A 20,821-nucleotide genomic window follows, 5' to 3' on the forward strand; every position below is an offset into this window, starting at 1 on the left:
ACATGACACTGACAAACTCTCTGAGCCACTGATGGGTATGACCTCTGTATCACTGATGGTGAAGATAATAACTAGGAAATAATGGAGCAGATTTCTGTGAACATGAGGAGCATAACCAAGATGGCAGCGATGGAAATATTCTATGTGGCATTTGTAGTGGCTCCATGTATTCTTAGAATATTAGCTGGCACACATTTGGAACCGGACCTTCTGGATCATCTGGAGCTGGACCTTCTGGACTCTCTGAAACTGGACCTTCTAGATCCTCTGGAACTGGACCTTCTGGATCCTCTGGAGCTGGACCTTCTGGATCCTCTGGAGCTGGACCTTCTGGACTCTCTGAAACTGGACCTCCTGGGTCCTCTGGAACTGGACCTCCTGGGTCCTCTGGAACTGGACCTCCTGGGTCCTCTGGAACTGGACCTTCTCGACTCTCTGGAACGGGACCTTCTCGACTCTCTGGAATGGGACCTTCTCGACTCTCTGGAACGGGACCTTCTCGACTCTCTGGAATGGGACCTTCTCGACTCTCTGGAACGGGACCTTCTCGACTCTCTGGAAATGGATCTCCTGGGTTCTCTGGAACTGGACATTTGGATCCTCTGGAACTGGACCTTTTGGATCCTCTGGAAGTGGACCTTCTGGACTCTCTGTGACTGGACCTCCTTGATCCTCTGGAACTGGACCTCCCGGATCCTCTGGAACTGGATCTTCTGGACTCTCTGGAACTGGACATCCAGGACTCTCTGGAATTGGAGCTTCTAGACTCTCACATATCACTAATAAAACACCAATGGAAGACTCTCTATGAACTGAGCACATTCCAATCATCTAAAAATTATGTTAGTTTGTAAAAAATTAATCAGAACAGAATATTGTAGAGTAGAGCTTTCTTGTTTAATCTCGAAAATTGGATTACGTTATTAACACACAATAAAGAATCTAAATGAAATCTAATTTATGAAATAATGATACTTTAGTCGGTTCAATAAAAAGTTAGTTCCTTCAGTAAAGCAAAAAAGATGTACAGTATATTGGCTAATAGCAACCAATAAAAAGTATGGTCCATGAGTTGGCGTATTCTATGGTGGGGTCTGTGTGAGTGTGGGACCAAGTCAGCATTGTTTAGAGGACCGTATTACTATAATTCAATCCCAGCAGACCTATAACTATCACATCATTTCCAAAAAAAATCCCATTGTACTTTGGCCACGCCTCCAAATAAGCCAATATGAACACAAAATCTTTATTAGCCTCTGTGAATATTCTGGTGTCCAAGAAGTGATTTTCTTTAACAGAAACATTTTGTCCATTCTGACTATAAGGAAGGACACACATTCTCTGGAGGTTATTCTTGTCACACTCCCCATTTGTCCGTCTGAACATTAAAAAGGTAGTTAGTCCATGTGAATTTCCTGGTGTCGATCATGGGCACTTTTTTGACTGAAGCATTTCCCGCACTTTGAACACGAATAAGAACATTCCCCCGTGTGACTTCTCTGGTGAGCAACAAGGTTGCGTTTCATAATGAAACCTTTCCCGCACTCTGAACATGAAAAAGGACGCTCACCTGTGTGAGTTCTCTGATGATTTAGAAGATTTCCTTTCTGATTGAAACCTTTACCACAGTGCGAACACGTGAATGGACGCTCACCTGTGTGAATTCTTTGGTGAGTAACAAGTTCTACTTTCTGAATAAAACCTTTCCCGCACTCTGAACATGAAAAAGGACGCTCACCTGTGTGAGTTCTCTGATGATTTAGAAGGTTTCCTTTCTGAATGAAACCTTTACCACAGCGCGAACATGAGAATGGACGCTCACCTGTGTGAATTCTTTGGTGATTAATAAGATCTGCTTTCCGAATAAAACATCTCCCGCACTCTGAACATGAAAAGGGACGCTCACCCGTGTGAATTCTGTGGTGTTTACGAAGGTTTTCTTTGAGAGTAAAACGCTTGCCGCACTCTGAACATGGGAAAGTACGCACACTCTTACGCCTTTTCTGGTGTGTAGGAAGCTCTCTGTTTTTTGTGGAAGAATTCCCAGACACTGTAGATGACAAGGAATGCTCTCCTGTGTGAGATCCTTCATGGTTTAAGGAACATTCTTCAGGATTAGATGGATCTGTTGATTTATCTGTACTGTGAGATTCAAAAATAATAGTATGTGGGTTATCAGAAGATTCTTCAGGATCAGAGAAATCCCATGATCTCTCTATATGATAAGTTCTATGATGTATTATTTGTGTAATGCGATTCACTCCTGGAGAACGTTGTGTGGTGGGATATTCTTCTGCTTTATATTCTGAAGATACATTATTCAGGACATAGTGTCCACCTGTTGGAAATCAATGTTTAAACGTTATAATAATTCTTCATGTCTTTCATTCAGAAGTCATATGCAGTATGTTGGTCTAACACTCTACAGTATCTTAGAGCTCTGGCATAGAATGAAGTGCAATCATAACATAAAGTATCAATATAAACCAGATAAAGATACAGCATCTCCACCTCATTTGTAGGGAACATGACATTACATTGAGGAATGGAGATGGACCTTTCATGTGGTGTACAGCAGTGGTCATCAACCCTGCCCTCAGGGCCCACTAACAGGCCAGGTTTTATGTATTACCTTCAGGAGATGCAGACTAGAATACTGCAATCACGGAGCAGCAAACTATATCACCTGTGATGTATTTCAGTTATCTTGCAAACCTGGCCTGTTAGTGGGCCCCGAGGACAGGGTTGATGACCACTGGTGTACAGCATCTCCTCCTCATTTGTTGGGTACATGACGTTATATTGAGGAATGGAGATGGACCTTTCATATGGTGTACAGTATCTTTACGTTGCACTTATTTAAATTCATCTTTTATACTCATAGAAGAAAAAGAAAATTGTGAACATTTCTGCATTTAGTGATTATTACTTACTTCTGTTGATATAAAGAGAAGATTCCTCCTGTTCATTTTTCATGGTCATCTCCTTCATAGACTGCTGATCTCCACTCACCAATGCCTCTTCTTCTTCCTCTTTAACCTCAAGTTTGATGTCTTTTCCCAATTTATCCTGAACCCCAAAACAAAAAATAAAATATCTGGAAAATTAAGTTCAATATTAAAAAAAAATATCTATAAGAAAGTTACCTCATAGTTTAGAATAACTTTTGAGTTCTATAGCTCAGTTCTTTCTACCTGATGATGGTGAGGGATGCTTTGATCTTCCTGTGTGGAATCCTGGGAATACTGAAGACTATCCGCCTCCATAGACTGCTGAGCTCCACCCACCAGCATCTCTTCTTCCTTTTTAATCTCAGCTTTAATGTCTTTCAATTCTTCAGCCTAAACTCCAAAGATGACAGAATACATTTATAAAAAGGAACAAGAAGTTATTTTGAAGAATGTGGTCTCATATGTTAGAATTCTTTTTAAATTTTAGTTGCTCACTCCCACCTACCAGATGATGGTGAGGGATGGTGTGATCTTCCTGTGTGGAATCCCGGGAATACAGAGGATGAGGACATCTCTCTGGTGGGTTCCCATTACTGGATCCATCTGTTGGAAACACACACACTGACTGAATACATTGTTTTCCATTGTTTTCCATACTGATCTCTCCTTTACAATAAAGTTTCCTCTTACCCGGTGATGTGAGGGGCGACTGATTCTCCATCATGACGTCCATGTAGAAATGTTTGTGTCCTTCTAAATACTCCCACTCCTCCATGGAGAAATAGACTGTGACATCCTGACACCTTATAGGAACCTGACACACACAATGATACAGTCACCATCCAGACACATCCCTTGTCTGTTACTGGATAATGTCCCAGAATTCCCGCCACCACTCACTTCTCCTGTCAGAAGATCAATGATCTTGTTGGTGACTTGTAGATTCTTCTTGGCACTGGTTACCTCTTTTTTCAGGCGGTGAGGTGGAGGCACTGTGATGGGTGATGTCCTGTGAAGACGACTGCTGGGTGTTCATGGATCTCCAGATGTTTCCTTCACAATTTTATAATTCTGTGTATAGAGAGAAAGTAATTATCAATGAACACGTCATAGAATCCTTCTCTCCTCTCTAAATAGAACAATGTTTTTATTATAGAGATAAGGATGAAGTCTCGTGACCCTCCCAGAATCCTCCTCACCTCCTACTGATCTAAACAGGACACTCTTCTCTGTTGATAGACAATAAACTGAGAATTATTTGAACTATACCAGGATGTGTAATGTCTATACTAGGGATGACCTCAAGATTGAGTCCAAAAAAAGTTCGGACCAAACCTTGACTGTTCGGATGAACAACTGAACATTTACCCTTTCGGCAAGATAAGACCATCATGTTCAGTATCTCACAAAAGTGAGTACGCCCCTCACATTTTTGTAAATATTTTATTCTATCTTTTCATGTGACAACACTGAAGAAATGACACTTTGCTACAATGTAAGGTAGTGAGTGTACAGCTTGTATAACAGTGTCAATTTGCTATCCCCTCAAAATAACTCAACACACAGCCATTAATGTCTAAACCGCTGGCAAAAAAAGTGAGTACACTTCTAAGTGAAAATGTCCAATTTGGGCCCAAAGCGTCAATATTTTGTGTGGCCATCGTTATTTTTCAGCATTGCCTAACCCTCTTGGGCATGGAGTTGTCTCTGTGCTGTTTGGCATATTGTAAGCGGGAAACTTTGTGGCATTTGCATAGTAATGGCTTTCTTCTGGCAACTGGACCATGCAGCCCATCTTTCTTTAAGTGCCTCCTTATTGTGCATCTTGAAACAGCCACACCACATGTTTTCAGAAAGTCCTGCAGTTATTTGTGGGTTTTTCTTTGCATCCCGAACAATTTTCCTGGCAGTTATGGCTGAAATTTTAGTTGGTCTACCTGACCGTGGTTTGATTTCAACAGAACCCCTCATTTTCCACTTCTTGATTAGAGTTTGAACACTGCTGTTGGGCATTCTGAATTCCTTGGATATCTTTTTATATCCCTTTACTGTATTATACAGTTCAACTACTCTTTGACAATTCATTTGCTTTCCCCATGACTCAGAATCCAGAAACGTCAGTGCAGCACTGGATGAAAGATGCAAGGGTCTGTCAGGAGTCCAGAAACTCATTGACCTTTTACACACACACACTGATTACAAGCAAACAGATTACAGGTGAGATGGTTACCTTTAATAGCCATTCAAACCCCTTTGTGTCAACTTGTGTGCATGTTAACTGGCCAAAATCACCAGGGTATGTAAACTTTTGATCAGGGTCATTTGGGTAGTTTCTGTTGTGATTATAATTTAAAAAAAGTAAACACAGTTGATTGAAATAAATGGCTTCAGCCAAACACTAACCGTGAGTGACAGAAATGTTTTTGTGTTATCATTCATATTCTCTGAAAAATGGGCAAAAAATCATAAATTCTGCCAGGGTATGTAAACTTATGAGCACAACTGTATATAATATAAAACTGCAGGCAGGCCACTGGACAAACCACTAGGGACAAAAGTTATGTGAAATTATATGATACAGTAATGTAATCTGTAAGATTAAAGTGTACTTTGAATTTGCTGCCAGGGTCTGCCGCCGTGCATCGCGGCGCTCGCAGGGAATGGAGCCTGGCACACAGAGGCATCGGGCGGAGGACACAGCTCACAGACACAGTGGGGGGACATCGCAGGATCCTGGGGACGAGGTAAGTAACCTGCACCAGGATCCTGCAATGCAATCCCGAGTGTGGCTCTGGATTACCGCTAATGGTACCCCACAGCTATTACCCTTTTGTATCACTTGACCCTCCCTCCTAGATTGTAAGCTCTAAGGAGCAGGACCCTCTGATTCCCCCCTGTATTGAATTGTATTTTAATTGTACTGTCTACCCCAATGTTGTAAAGCGCTGCGCAAACTGTCGGCGTTATATAAACCCTGTATAATAATAATGATGGTACTGAAATTTAAACCCGAGCCACACTCGGGATTAACGCCAGGGAGGTTAACATATGCTATAGAATGGGTGTACCACCCTGCATCAATTCTTTGCCCCCTTGCTTCACTGCACCTGGGGCAGCTGCCGCTCATGCCCACCCCTTGTCCTGGCTCTGCTGCCTGCAGGCAGAATGGGGGTCAATGCCCATCTGAATGAAGCTTTAAGGGGGACCCCGTGCAAAAAATAAAAACTGAGGAAATGCAGATCAGTCTTAGTCAACTTAGACCCCCTAAAGACCACCAATATACCCCTGCTTACATAGCTGAGACTCCCATATCTCGTCCTATTGGTCTCCCTTCCTCCATAAGCCCCCAGGTGCTGATACCTCATCCTCTCAACCTTCTCTCACCCCAAAGAGTAAAAGCTGACTATCAAAAACACCTGACGAAATAGCGATCCAGGGGGTGCGATCCTGACACCCCCTGGACCCCCCTCCCATCACTGATTACACTTCCCAAACTGAACTTTTTTTAGTGTCAGGAACATCTCACCCTGTTGCCCGCCCTAGATCTTACAATGTCTAGCATCATCAACTCTTCTGTGACTATTCCCGTTCTTTTAATGTCTTGAATTCCTCACTATTGTATGCTCACGCTGTACCGTTGTTTAGTTTTTTGTATTGTTTTGTTTTTGTTATAAATAAAATTTTTCTGTTAAAAAAATAAAAAATGTGTGAAATCCTGACAAAATTCATACCAGACCACTCAGGTCTGGTAAAGCTTTTAAGAGGGAACCCCACACAAAAATCAAAGCAAAAAATCAGAGCAAAAAAAAAAACTGGACTCTTATCTGACCATACAGCCTGGCTGGTTAGGAAAGGAGGACGACGAGAGGACAAGCCCCCCCCCCCCCCCCCGAATCATACCAGACCACATACCCTCAACATGAGTAAGTGCCTTGACAAGGGAGGACCCTCCCATGTTGCTCAGGACGAGGTCCTCTTCCCCACAACCCTGGCCTGGTCTTCCCCACAACCCTGGGGGTCTGTAGGCAGGGAGGCTTCATGGAATCTTGAAGCCCCCTTTAGCAATATAGGGGAACCCAGATACCAGTTCCCTCATGTGAACAATTAAAGGGTACATAGTATCCCTACTAATTCACAAAAAAGTAAGGCGTAAACAAGACACGGTTTTTACCAAGTCCTTTAGTTAAAAAAATAAATAAATGCCTCATGATGTCCATCCGCCATTGATCACTTCACCCAGTCATATAAAGATTGGAATTTTGATCCCCAAACCAAAAAAACCAAGGGGGCAGGGGCAGTTGGACTATTACGGTACAGGTAGATAGGTAAAGTCAAGTGTAGAAACACATATATAGGAAAATATACATAGAATTTTTATTAATACAAGATCCATAAAACACACATAATCAAGTACAATTTAAAAACATAGTGACAATCCATACATATCACCAGTATAATGGTCCCCAAAAGGTGGTATTGAGGGTCACAAAAAGCATCTCAACTAGTTTTGCGGTCTATTGCCGCTTCGTCAGGAGAATAATTGTAATTTGATTAACAGTTTATCAGTAACTATACAATTAGCCAAAAACAATAGTACAGTCACACATAACAATAATAACAATATATACATGGGGAAAAGAGGGCTAAGCGGCTTACTTAGGTACCCTTGCCAGTGATATAGATCAGCGCTTTTCAACATTTTTGTAGTCAATTCGTAAATTGACAACGCTATACAAGTACCTGTGGTGAATAAATGATAAAATAAATGCACCTTAAGATTCAGTATTGTCTGTATGCCATTTCCTAACAAGTCACCTCTCCTCTGGAACTTCCTGTCTTTACCCTATATCACTTCCTGTCCGTACATGACATCACTTCCTGTCTTTACCCTACATCACTTCCTGTCCGTACATGACATCACTTCCTTTTTTTTTTTTGCGTTCCACGCTCAGGAGTGAGATCACCACCTTGTGGAGAATTTAAGTACCGCAGCCTTCATTCATAAATACTGCAGTCTTCATTCATACATTAAAACTCGACACATTTACATTTTCTGTACGTTTATTATTTTTTGTTGCTTATCTTTATCCTCATGTACAAACCAAATAACAATAATAAAATATAATCATTTTCATTTTAGTGTTATTAAACATGCGTACTGTATATAATTGTATATATACAGTGCCTTGAAAAAGTATTCATACCCCTTGAAATTTTCCACATTTTGTGTCGTGTTACAACCAAAAATGTAAATGTATTTTATTGGGATTTTATGTGATAGACCAACACAAAGTGGCACATAATTGTGAAGTGAAAGGAAAATGATAAATGGTTTTTAATTTCTTTTACAAATAAATATGTGAAAAGTGTGGGGTACATTTGTATGGCGCCCCCCTGAGTCAATACTTTGTAGAACCACCTTTCTCTGTAATTACAGCTGCAAGTCTTTTTGGGGATGTCTCTACCAGCTTTGCACATCTAGAGAGGGACATTTTTGCCCATTCTTCTTTGCAGAATATCTCAAGCTCTGTCAGATTGGATGGAGAGCGTCTGTGAACAGCAATTTTAAAGTCTTGCCACAGATTCTCAATTAGATTTAGGTCTGGACTTTGACTGGCCCATTCTAACACGTGAATATGCTAAACCATTCCATTGTAGCTCTGGCTGTATGTTTAGGGTCGTTGTCCTGCTGGAAGGTGAACCTCCACCCCAATCTCAAGTCTTTTGCAGACTCTACAGGTTTCCGTCTAAGATTGCCCTTTATTTGGCTCCATTCATCTCCCCATCAACTCTGACCAGCTTCCCTGTCCCTGCTGAAGAAAAGCATATCCACAACATGATTCTGCCACCACCATGTTTCACAGTGGGGATGGTGTGTCCAATGTTAGTTTTCCACCACACATAACATTTTGCTTTTTGGCCAAAAAAGTTAAATTTTGGTCTCATATGACCAGAGCACCTTCTTCTTCCCCCACATGGCTTCTCGCATACTGCAAATGGGACTTCTTATGGCTTTCTTTCACCAACAGCTTTATTTTTCCATAAAGGTCAGATTTGTGGAGAGCACGACTAATAGTTGTCCTGTGGACAGATTCTCCCACCTGAGCTGTGGATCTCTGCAGCTCCTCCAGAGTTACCATGAGCCTCGGCTGCTTCTCTGATTAATGCTCTCCTTGCCCGGCCTGTCAGTTTAGGTGGACGGCCATGTCTTGGTAGGTTGGCAGTTGTGCCATACTCTTTCCATTTTCCGATGATGGATTGAACAGAGCTCCGTGAGATTTTCAAAGCTTGGGATATTTTTTTTATAACCTAACCCTGCTTTAAACTTCTCCACAACTTTATCCCTGACCTGTCTGGTGTGTTTCTTGGCTTTCATGATGCTGTTTGTTGACTAAGGTTCTCTAACAAACCTCTGGGGGCTTCACAGAACAGCTGTATTGATACAGGGATTAAATTACACACAGGTGGACTCACTTTACTAATTAGGTGACTTTTGAAGGTAATTGGTTCCACTAGATTTTAGTTAGTGATATCAGAGTAAAGGGGGCTGAATACAAATGCTCCCCACACTTTTCACATATTTATTTGTAAAAAAACTTGGAAAACCATTTATCATTTTCTGTCCACTTCACAATTATGTGCCACTTTGTGTTGGTCTATCACATAAAATCCCAATAAAATACATTCATGTTTTTGGTTGTAACATGAAAAAATGTGGAAAATGTCAAGGGGTATGAATACTTTTTCAAAGCACTGTATAGACTCACCGGCCACTTTATTAGGTACACCTTGTGCTAGTACCGGGTTGGGCCTTCTTTTTGCCTTCATAACTGGCCTAATTCTTCGTAGCATAGATTCAACAAGGTGTTGGAAATGTTCCTCAGTAATTTTGGTCCATAGTGACATAATAGCATCACACAGTTGCTGCAGATTTGTCGGCTGCACATCCATAATGCCAATCTCCCGTTCCACCACATTCCAAAGGTGTTCTATTGGATGAGATCTGGTGAGTGTGGAGGCCATTGGAGGACAGTGACCTGATTTGAGCTTTGTGACATGGTGCATTATCCTGCTTGAAGGAGCCATCAGAAGATGGGGACACTGTAGTCATAAAGGGATGGACATGGTCAGCAACAATACTCAGGTAGGCCGTGGTGTTTAAATGATACTCAACTGGTACTAAGGGGCCCAAAGTGTGCCAAGAAAATATCCCCCACACCATTACACCACCACCAGCCTGAACTGTTAGTACACGGCAGGATGGATCCATGCTTTCATGTTGTTTAAGCCAAACTTTGACCCTACCATCGGAATGTCCCGGACAGTGGTGGTGCGTCCATTAAGGGCGCATGGGCGCCGCCCCCTCCGTCACGCCATCCCCCCCCACTATGACTAATGAATAGATTCATGCATTGCATGAATCTATCCATGGCTGCTGGATGCCTATCAGGAGGAGGGGAGGAGATGCATGGAGGACAGCGAGTAGGTGGGGGGGTCACAGTGGCAGCATTTGATGAACACAGTGGAAGCATTTTATGATGGGACACGGTGGCAGCATTTAATGGCACAGTGGCTGCATTTGATGGTACAATGGCTGCCTTTGATGGGTACAGTGAGACTGCAATTAATGTTTTTTTTCTCAGTTTGTTTGCCCCCCTCAAAAATTTTTGAGCACCAGCCACCACTGGTCCCGAGACTCATCAGACCACGCAACGTTTTTCCAATCTTCTACTGTCCAATTTTGGTGAGCCTCAGTTTCCTGTTCTTATCTGACAGGAGTGACACCCGGTGTGGTCTTCTGCTTCTGTAGCCAATCTGCTTCAAGGTTCGATGTGTTGTGCGTTCAGAGACGGTATTCTGCATACTTTGATTGTAATGAGTGTTTGAGTTACTGTTGCCTTTCTATCATCCTGAACCAGTCTGCCCATTCTCCTCTGACCTCTAACATCAACATGGCATTTTCCGCCACACAACTGCCCCTCACTGGATATTTTCTCTTTTTCAGGCCGTTCTCTGTAAACCCGGGAGACGGTTGTGTGTGAAAATCCCAGTAGATCAGCAGTTTTTGAAATACTCAGACCAGCCCATCTGGCACCAACAACCATGCCATGTTCAAAGTCACTTAAACCCCCTTTCTGATGTTCAGTTTAAACTTCAGCAAGTCGTCTTCACCACATCTAGGTGCCTAAATACATTAGGTTGCAGCCATGTGATTAGCTGAATAACAATTTGTCTTACCAAGCAATTGAACCGGTGTACCTAATAAAGTGGCCTGTGAGTGTATATACATCTCTATATGATCTTATTAGGCACTATAACTGGATCGTCAGACACATCGAGGACTACAATTGACCTCTACGATTGAGCTCCTATTGGACAAAACATGTTAAAGGAGGTTCTCCAATGGGTTGGAGACCAAGCTGAAGACATTGTCTACTAAGAGGAGCTCACTATATGGTGAGGTAGTGTGCGGAGAGGCACTATCTTGTTGTAGACCTCAATGTGTCTAACAAGCCAGTAATCAACCCAACCAGCACCTGCAAACATTCTGGCCTGTTGGCTGAGATAACCGATTGGGGTATTCAAGCAGTATCAATTTCTATTTGGTTTTTGGTCTACTACAACTGGATGTTATTGGAGTCTTCTATTTCCGTTCTTTTTTGCTCTTCTTCTCCTTCAGTAGAGCAGACCCCAAGCCGGTCTCGCTGTTTGTCTGAGGTTCTTTTCCCTAAAGGTGCACGGCAGCCAGGCACAGAGCAGTTTCTCTGTCTCTTCATTCAATAACCAGGCAGAAGGCTTTTTTGGGGGGTTTTATTGGTTGAAGAACTGGGATGGGGGATGGGGTGAACCTTGGGATATTCCAGAACTAGTGAAAACTTTAACTGAGGACCACTCTCTAGTAGAACTAACTTCTTCAAGGCAGGCCTCTATTAAAAGAGGATGTGGGCATACAGCGATCGCGGGCCGCCAGGGGACATGGAGTGGGCGGCCCGCTCGTGCCTGCTATCTTGCTTTTACGGACTGACATACAGGTAACGTCAGTTCATGCAGGAGAGCCGACCTGCTGCAGTATATCTGCGTGAGCAAGTTGGCAAGTGGTTAATACATATACAGATCTTTCTTTCCGGATTGTATTGTCTACCTCTTTTATCCATTCCCTAAGTGTCGGTGGATTCATTGCTAGCCATTTTCTCGCTATTAACTGCGCAAACACCTAATTATTGCCATATGTTTGTTATTTCCAATATTTTCATTTCTTATACATCCCAAGATAAATATCGCTGGATTCAGCTCAAAGTTGACACCAAAGACCAAGTCTATGGTGTCAACAACCTCCCTCCAATATCTATGCAGCTTTGGACATCTCCACATCATATGGATGAGATCTCCCCTCAGATCCCCACACCTTGGACATCTAGCATCGGGTCTCCGTCCAAATAAGAATCGCTTTCGGGGGGGTTGTAATACGTTCTGTGAAATAGCAACAAATGGGAAGTTCTTTGTGATGGGGATAACGATACCAATGGTCCAGTATCTAATATGTATCTCCATTGTTCCTCTGTTATATCTCCCAATTCTTCTACCCATCGATGTTTACAAGTGAGTTGGCCTTTACCATTTATCGCTCCTTCACATATCTTTTCATATATTTCCGATATCAATCCTTTAGTCAGGTTTGCATCGGTTACTTTACGAAGAATAGTAATCTCACTCCACTCCAGCAGTTTCCCTCTAAATTGTTTGTCCAAACCATGCCTACTTTGTAGATATCTATAGAAAGACTATTTTGGTATACCATATTCCTCTCTAAGCTCCTGATATGATTTAAAGGTTGTCTCTCTATATAATTGGATTATTCGCACCAAACCACACCTTTCCCATTCTTTACTCCTCTCTATATTTTCAACCTCTTGTATATATTTATTATCCCATATTGGTGAAAATTCTTCTCCCTCATAAGAAATGACCTCTATCTTGGTAGTTGTTGACTGTCTCACTAAGATGGCTCTTTTTTTACCAGTTAAGGGGTACCCACTGCTGAACCAACTGTGGAAGTGATGGCTTGGGAAATTTTTAAACTCCATGGAATGATTGGTGGTGTAGTGTCTGACAGAGGAGAACAGTTTATTTCAAAATTCTGGAAACGTTTTTGCTCAAATTAAGGTATAACAGTTAATCTGTCTTCTGCTTTTCATCCTCAGTCTAATGGTCAGATTGAGAAGACCAAACGATAGAGCAGTACATTCAATGTTTTGTCAGTTAATTTCAGGATGATTGGGTGGACTACCTTCCTACAGCAGAACTTGCTTATAACAATTCTAAACATAGCTCCACTTCTTGAAGTCCTTTTTTCTTTAGCACTGGTTACCAATCAGTTTTTATTCCTGATCTCCCTATCTAAGAATTACTTTGAAACAAAGCCCTCCAGCGGGGAACTGTCACTGCTGTAGAGGCTTCCATCTTCACCTGCTCTTTCTTCCAGGTTTGCAGGCTGTGGCCAGAAGGTCTCAACCAGGGTTCAGAGCCCCAGCCAGCAGGTCTTGTTCCAGGAGTCAGGTCGGCTCCTATTGGGGTATCAGGAGAACCCCTATCCAGAGGCCAGGAGTGGGCTGTGCAGCTGGGCACTGCGACTAAAGGCTAAGTGAGCTGAATGAACCAGGGGAGTTGGACAGTACAGTCAGAGGGACTGGTAAGAAGAGCAGCAGTGCTGCTGACAAAGGAGCCAGATTGCTCGTTTTTTTCAGGTGATGTTGGATACCCCTGCGTGGGCAACTGATGTCTGTATGAACTTTCCATTTTATGTAATAAAAATGGGCTGATACGCCTTAAAATACAGTTTGCTCTGGCAAAACTCATTGGAAAAGCACCTACCACACAAGTGTAATCACCCCAATACCACAAAGGGGATACACAGATGACATGACACTGACAAACTCTCCAAGCCAGTGATGGGTATGACCTCTGTATCAATGATGGTGAAGATAATAACTGGGAAATAATGGAGTTGATCACTGTGAACATGAGGAGCATAACCAAGATGGCAGCGATGGAAATATTCTATGTGGCATTTGTAGTGGCTCCATGTATTCTTAGAATATTAGCTGGCACACTTTTGGAACCGGACCTTCTGGACTCTCTGAAACTGGATCTTCTAGATACTCTGGAACTGGACCTTCTGGATCCTCTGGAACTTGACCTTCTGGATCCTCTGGAACTGGACTTTATAGACTCTCTGGAACTGGACCTTATCGACTCTCTGGAACTGGACCTTCTCGACTCTCTGGAACTGGACCTTCTCGACTCTCTGGAACTGGACCTTCTCGACTCTCTGGAACTGGACCTTCTCGACTCTCTGGAACGGGACCTTCTTGACTCTCTGGAACGGGACCTTCTCGACTCTCTGGAACGGGACCTTCTCGACTCTCGAGAATGGGACCTTTTCGACTCCCTGGAAATGGATCTCCTGGTTTCTCTGGAACTGGACTTTTTGGATACTCTGGAACTGGACCTTTTGGATCCCCTGGAACTGAACATTCTGGATCCTCTGGAACTGGACCTTCTGGACTCTCTGTGACTGGACCTCCTTGATCCTCTGGAACTGGACCTCCCGGATCCTCTGGAACTGGACCTCCTGGATCCTCTGGAACTGGATCTTCTTGACTCTCTGGAACTCGACCCCCTGGGCTCTCTGGAACTGGACATCCTGGGCTCTCTGGAACTGGACATCCTGGACTCTCTGGAATTGGACCTTCTAGACTCTCACATATCACTAATAAAACACCAATGGAAGACTCTCTATGAACTGAGCACATTCCAATCACCAATCATCTAAAAATGTCAGTTTATAAAAAATGAATCAGAACAGAATATTGTAGAGTAGAGCTTTCTTGTTTATTCTAGAAAATCGAATTACGTTATTAACACACAATAAAGAATCAAAATTTAATTTAATTTATAAATAATGATACTTTAGTCAGTTCAATAAAAAGTTAGTTCCTTCAGTAAAGCAAAAAAGATGTACAGCATATTGGCTAATAGCAACCAATAAAAGGTATGGTCCATGGATTGGCGTATTCTATGGTGGGGTCTGTGTGAGTGTGGGACCAAGTCAGCATTGTTTAGAGGACCGTATTACTATAATTCAATCCCTGCAGACCTATAACTATCACATCATTCCCAAAAAAATCCCATTTTACTTTGGCCACACCTCCAAATAAGCCAATATGAACACAAAAACTTTATTAGCCTCTGTAAATATTCTGGGGTCCAAGAAGTGATTTTCTTTAACAGAAACATTTTATCCATTCTGACTATAAGGAAGGACACACGTTTTCTGGAGGTTATTCCATGTGAATTCCCTGGTGTCGATCATGGGCACTTTTTTGACGGAAGCATTTCCCGCACTTTGAACACGAATAAGGACGCTCCCCTGCGTGACTTCTCTGATGAACAACAAGTTTGCGTTTTGTAATGAAACCTTTCCCGCACTCTGAACATGAAAAAGGACGCTCACCTGTGTGAGTTCTCTGATGTATAAGAAGGTTTCCTTTCTGAATGAAACCTTTACCACAGTGCGAACACGTGAATGGACGCTCACCTGTGTGAATTCTTTGGTGATTAACAAGTTCTACTTTCTGAATAAAACATCTCCCGCACTCTGAACATGAAAAAGGACGCTCACCTGTGTGAGTTCTCTGATGGTTTAGAAGGTTTCCTTTCTGAATGAAACCTTTACCACAGTGCGAACACGTGAACGGACGCTCACCTGTGTGAATTCTTTGGTGATTAACAAGAACTACTTTCCGAATAAAACATCTCCCGCACTCTGAACACGAAAAGGGACGCTCACCTGTGTGAGTTCTCTGATGTATAAGAAGGTTTTCTTTGAGACAAAAACTTTTGCCGCACTCTGAACAGGTTAAAGGATGCACACTCTTATGACTTTTCTGGTGTGTAGGAGGCTCTCTGGTTTCTTTGGAAGAATTCCCAGACACTGTAGATGACAAGGAATGCTCTCCTGTGTGAGATCCTTCATGGTTTAAGGAAGATTCTTCAGGATTAGATGGATCTGTTGATTTATCTGTACTGTGAGATTCAAAAATAATAGTATGTGTATTATCAGAAGATTCCTCAGGATCAGAGAAATCCCAGGATCTCTCTATATGATAAGTTCTATGATGTATTATTTGTGTAATGCGATTCACTCCTGGAGAACGTTGTGTGGTGGGATATTCTTCTGCTTTATATTCTGAAGATACATTATTCAGGACATAGTGTCCACCTGTTGGAAATCAATGTTTAAATGTTATAAGAATTCTTCATGTCTTTCATTCAGAAGTCATATACAGTATATTGGTCTAACACTCTACAGTATCTCAGAGCTCTGGTATGGAAATGGGTGCAATCATAACATAAAATATCAATACAAACCAGATAGAGATACAGCATCTCCACCTCATTTGTTGGGAACATGACGTTATATTGAGGAATGGAGATGGACCTTTCATATGGTGTACAGTATCTTCATGTTGCACTTATTTAAATTCATCTTTTATACTCATAGAAGAAAAAGAAAATTGTGAACATTTCTGCATTTAGTGATTATTACTTACTTCTGTTGATACAAAGAGAAGATTCCTCCTGTTCACTTTTCATGGTCATCTCCTCCATAGACTGCTGATCTCCACTCACCAACGCCTCTTCTTCTTCCTCTTTAACCTCAAGTTTGATGTCTTTTCCCAATTTATCCTGAACCCCAAAACAAAAAATAAAACATCTGGAAAATTAAATTCAATATTAAAAAAAAAATATCTATAAGAAAGTTACCTCATGGTTTGGAAAAACTTTTGAGTTCTATAGCTCAGTTCTTTCTACCTGATGATGGTGAGGGATGCTTTGATCTTCCTGTGTGGAATCCTGGGAATACTGAAGACTATCCACCTCCATAGACTGCTGAGCTCCACTCACCAGCGTCTCTTCTTCTTCCTTTTTAATCTCAGCTTTGATGTCTTTCAATTCCTCACCCTAAACCCCAAAGATGACAGAATACATTTATAAAAAGGAACAAGAAGTTATTTTGAAGAATGTGGTCTCATATGTTAGAATTCTTTTTAAATTTTAGTTGCTCACTCCCACCTACCCGATGATGGTGAGGGATGGTGTGATCTTCCTGTGTGGAATCCCAGGAATACAGAGGACGGGGATATCTCTCTGGTGGGTTCCCATTACTGGATCCATCTGTAGGAAACACACACACTGACTGAATACATTGTTTTCCATACTGATCTCTCCTTTACAATAAAGTTTCCTCTTACCTGGTGAGGTGAGGGGCGGTTGATTCTCCATCATGACGTCCTTGTAGAGAACCTTATGTCCTTCTAAATTCTCCCACTCCTCCATGGAGAAATAGACAGTGACATCCTGACACCTTATAGGAACCTGACACACACAATGATACAGTCACCATCCAGACACATCCCTTGTCTGTTACTGGATAATGTCCCAGAATTTCCTTCACCGCTCACCTCTCCTGTCAGCAGATCAATGATCTTGTTGGTGACTTCTAGAATCTTCTTGGCACTGGTTACCTCTTTTGTCAGGAGGTGAGGTGGAGGCACTGTGATGGATGATGTCCTGTGAAGACGACTGCTGGGTGTGCATGGATCTCCAGATGTTTCCTTCACAATTTTACAATTCTGTGTATAGAGAAAAAGTAATTATCAATGAAGACGTCATAGAATTCCTCTCTGGATAGAACAATGTTTTCATTATAGAGATAAGGATAAAGTTATGTGACCCTCCCAGAATCCTCCTCACCTCCTACTGATCTAAACAGGACACTCTTCTCTGTCTATAGACAATAAACTCAGAATTATTTGTACTATACCAGGATATGTAATGTCTATACTAGGGATGACCTCAAGATTCAGTCCAAGAAAAGTTTGGACCAAACCTTGACTGTTGGGATGAACAACTGAACATTTACCCTTTCAGTGGGATAAGACCATCGTGTACAGTATCTCACAAAAGTGAGTACGCCCCTCACATTTTTGTAAATATTTTCTTCTATCTTTTCATGTGACAACACTGAAGAAATGACACTTTGCTACAATGTAAAGTATTGAGTGTACAGCTTGTATAACAGTGTCAATTTGCTTTCCCCTCAAAATAACTCAACACACAGCCATTAATGTCTAAACCGCTGGCAACAAAAGTGAGTACACCCCTAAGTGAAAATATCCAAATTGGGCCCAAAGTGTCAATATTTTGTGTGGCCATCATTATTTTTCAGCATTGCCTTAACCCTCTTGGGCATGGAGTTATCTCTGTACTGTTTGGCATATCGTAAGCGGGATACTTTGTGGTATTTGCGTAGTAATGGCTTTCTTCTGGCAACTGGACCATGCAGCCCATTGTTCTTCAAGTGCCTCCTTATTGTGCATCTTGAAACAGCCACACCACATGTTTTCAGAGAGTTCTGCAGTTATTTGTGGGTTTTTCTTTGCATCCCGAACAATTTTCCTGGCAGTTTTGGCTGAAATTTTAGTTGGTCTACCTGACCGTGGTTTCTTTTTAATAGAACCCAGAACCCCTCATTTTCCACTTTTTGATTAGAGTTTGAACACTGCTGATTGGCATTCTCAATTCCTTGGATATCTTTTTTTATATCCCTTTCCTGTATTATACAGTTCAACTACCTTTTCCCGCAGATCCTTTGAAAATTCTTTTGCTTTCCCCATGACTCAGAATCCAGAAACGTCAGTGCAGCACTGGATGAAAGATGCAAGGGTCTGTCAGGAGTCCAGAAACTCATTGACCTTTTATACACACACACTGATTACAAGCAAACAGATCATAGGTGAGGATGGTTACCTTTAGTAGCCATTCAAACCCCTTTGTGTCAACTTGTGTGCATGTTAACTGGCCAAAATCACCAGGGTATGTAAACTTTTGATCAAGGTCATTTGGGTAGTTTTTGTTGTGATTATGATTTAAAAACAGTAAACACAATTGATTGATAATAAATGGCTTCAGCCAAACACTAACCATGAGTGAAAGAAAAGTTTTTGTGTTATCATTCATATTCTCTATAAAATGGCCAAAAAATCATAAATTCTGCCAGGGTATGTAAACTTATGAGCACAACTGTATATAATATAAAACTGCAGGCAGGCCACTGGACAAACCACTAGGGACAAAAGGGATGTGAAATTATTTGATACAGTAATGTAATCTGTGAGATTAAAGTGTACTGTATGTGTTATCAATTTATCACTTTTTGAATTTGCCGCCAGGGTCCGCAGGGAACGGAGCCTGGCACACAGAGGCATCGGGCGGAGGACACAGCTCACAGACACAGCGGGGGGGGACATCGCAGGATCCTGGGGATGAGGTAAGTAACCTGCACCAGGATCCTGCAATGCAATCCCAAGGGTGGCTCTGGATTACCGCTAATGGTACCCCACAGCTATTACCCTTTTGTATGACTTGACCCTCCCTCCTAGATTGTAAGCTCTAACGAGCAGGACCCTCTAAACCCCCCCCTGTATTGAATTGTATTGTAATTTTACTGTCTACCCCAGTGTTGTAAAGCACTGCGCAAACCGTCGGTGCTATATAAATCCTGTATAATAATAATAATGGTACTAAAATGTAACCACGAGCCACGCTCGGGATTACCACCAGGGAGGTTAATATATGGTATAGAATGGGTGTAGCACCCTGCATCCATTCATTGCCCCCTTGCTTCACTGCACCTGGGGCAGCTTCCCCTCGTGCCCACCCCTTGTCCTGGCTCTGCTGCCTGCATGCAGAATGGGGGTCAACGCCCATCTGAATGAAGCCTTAAGGGGACCCCGTGCACAAAAAAAAAAACTGAGGAAATGCAGATCAGTCTTAGTCAACTTAGACCCCCTAAAGACCACCGATATACCCCTGCTTACATAGCCGAGACTCCCATACCTCCTCCTATTGGTCTCCCTTCCTACATAAGCCCCCAGGTGCTGATACCTCATCCTCTCAACCTGCTCTCACCCCAAAGAGTAAAAGCTGACTACCAAAAACTGTTAAAAAAATAAAAATGTAAAATCCTGATAAAATTTATACCAGACCACTCAGGTCTGGTATAGCTTTTAAGAGGGTTTTTTTAGCAGCAAAATATTTTTCTGAAACCATATTGTAAAAATATTATTATTTAATTCCAACATGAAATAAATTACATTGGTACAATCAATATTGAATAAAAATTTCTGATTGGCGACACAGACAACAACAAAAAAAATCACTCATGGCAATCAATTCATTAGGAAAATTCTAATTATACAGTTGCATTGTATTGATGCTGTCCACATGAATACCCCATGAATACCCCAATTCATTTCGACCCTTTTCTCTTCTGGTCTTCTTCAGGGGGATTTTAAATTCTAAGGAGATACATCAAAAGGTTCTATTAAGGATTTTCTGCAGTGTACAAAATGTGATGGGTCATTTCATAATATTTTAAAAGTATTGAGAGTACATCTCCATACATATGGTGAAGTACTTACCATTCTGGGGATGGGAAAGTAGGAATGTAGCGCCTGGCTAGAGTTAGTAAAAACGGTTACGTTTGGTGGTCCCACAGTGTCCGCTCATTTCTTCCGTCCCCTCCAGGTGCGTCCATAGTCTACGGGGCTTGCAAGGAGCCACGCACTTGGACCCAGTGGGGAAAGTGTGGGGCGAGGCACCTGTAATTTAATGTTTGTAAGAATTAATGTGCGGTCAGCAGGTGTCGGGTAAGTATTCCATATTGTCCTATGTAGCCAGACTGCTTAATGTTCAAATCAATTAATAAGGAAATATCAACTAATATTGTCCATTCACTCGTATTT

At 41.9% G+C, this 20,821-nt stretch overlaps 1 protein-coding gene across 1 annotated transcript in view; it reads right to left on the minus strand.

Moving 5' to 3' along the window:
• Window positions 1-875: 875 nt before the first annotated feature.
• LOC141106915 (uncharacterized) overlaps window positions 876-20,821 on the minus strand; it is a 61,208-nt gene continuing 41,262 nt past the window's right edge. The window contains exons 18-30 of the mRNA XM_073597844.1: window positions 17,477-17,647; window positions 17,267-17,390; window positions 17,092-17,189; window positions 16,827-16,976; window positions 16,565-16,700; window positions 15,296-16,233; window positions 14,293-14,703; window positions 3,852-3,980; window positions 3,642-3,765; window positions 3,457-3,554; window positions 3,195-3,341; window positions 2,934-3,069; window positions 876-2,338 (exon numbers count right to left, since the gene is read on the minus strand). Of these exons, the coding sequence (XP_073453945.1) occupies window positions 1,398-2,338; window positions 2,934-3,069; window positions 3,195-3,341; window positions 3,457-3,554; window positions 3,642-3,765; window positions 3,852-3,980; window positions 14,293-14,703; window positions 15,296-16,233; window positions 16,565-16,700; window positions 16,827-16,976; window positions 17,092-17,189; window positions 17,267-17,390; window positions 17,477-17,647 (3,603 nt within the window). The 3' untranslated portion in view covers window positions 876-1,397. The remainder of the gene's footprint in view (window positions 2,339-2,933; window positions 3,070-3,194; window positions 3,342-3,456; window positions 3,555-3,641; window positions 3,766-3,851; window positions 3,981-14,292; window positions 14,704-15,295; window positions 16,234-16,564; window positions 16,701-16,826; window positions 16,977-17,091; window positions 17,190-17,266; window positions 17,391-17,476; window positions 17,648-20,821) is intronic.

The sequence above is a fragment of the Aquarana catesbeiana genome, linkage group LG08, assembly GCF_042186555.1.
Source record: "Aquarana catesbeiana isolate 2022-GZ linkage group LG08, ASM4218655v1, whole genome shotgun sequence".
In the NCBI taxonomy this organism is placed as follows: domain Eukaryota; kingdom Metazoa; phylum Chordata; class Amphibia; order Anura; family Ranidae; genus Aquarana; species Aquarana catesbeiana.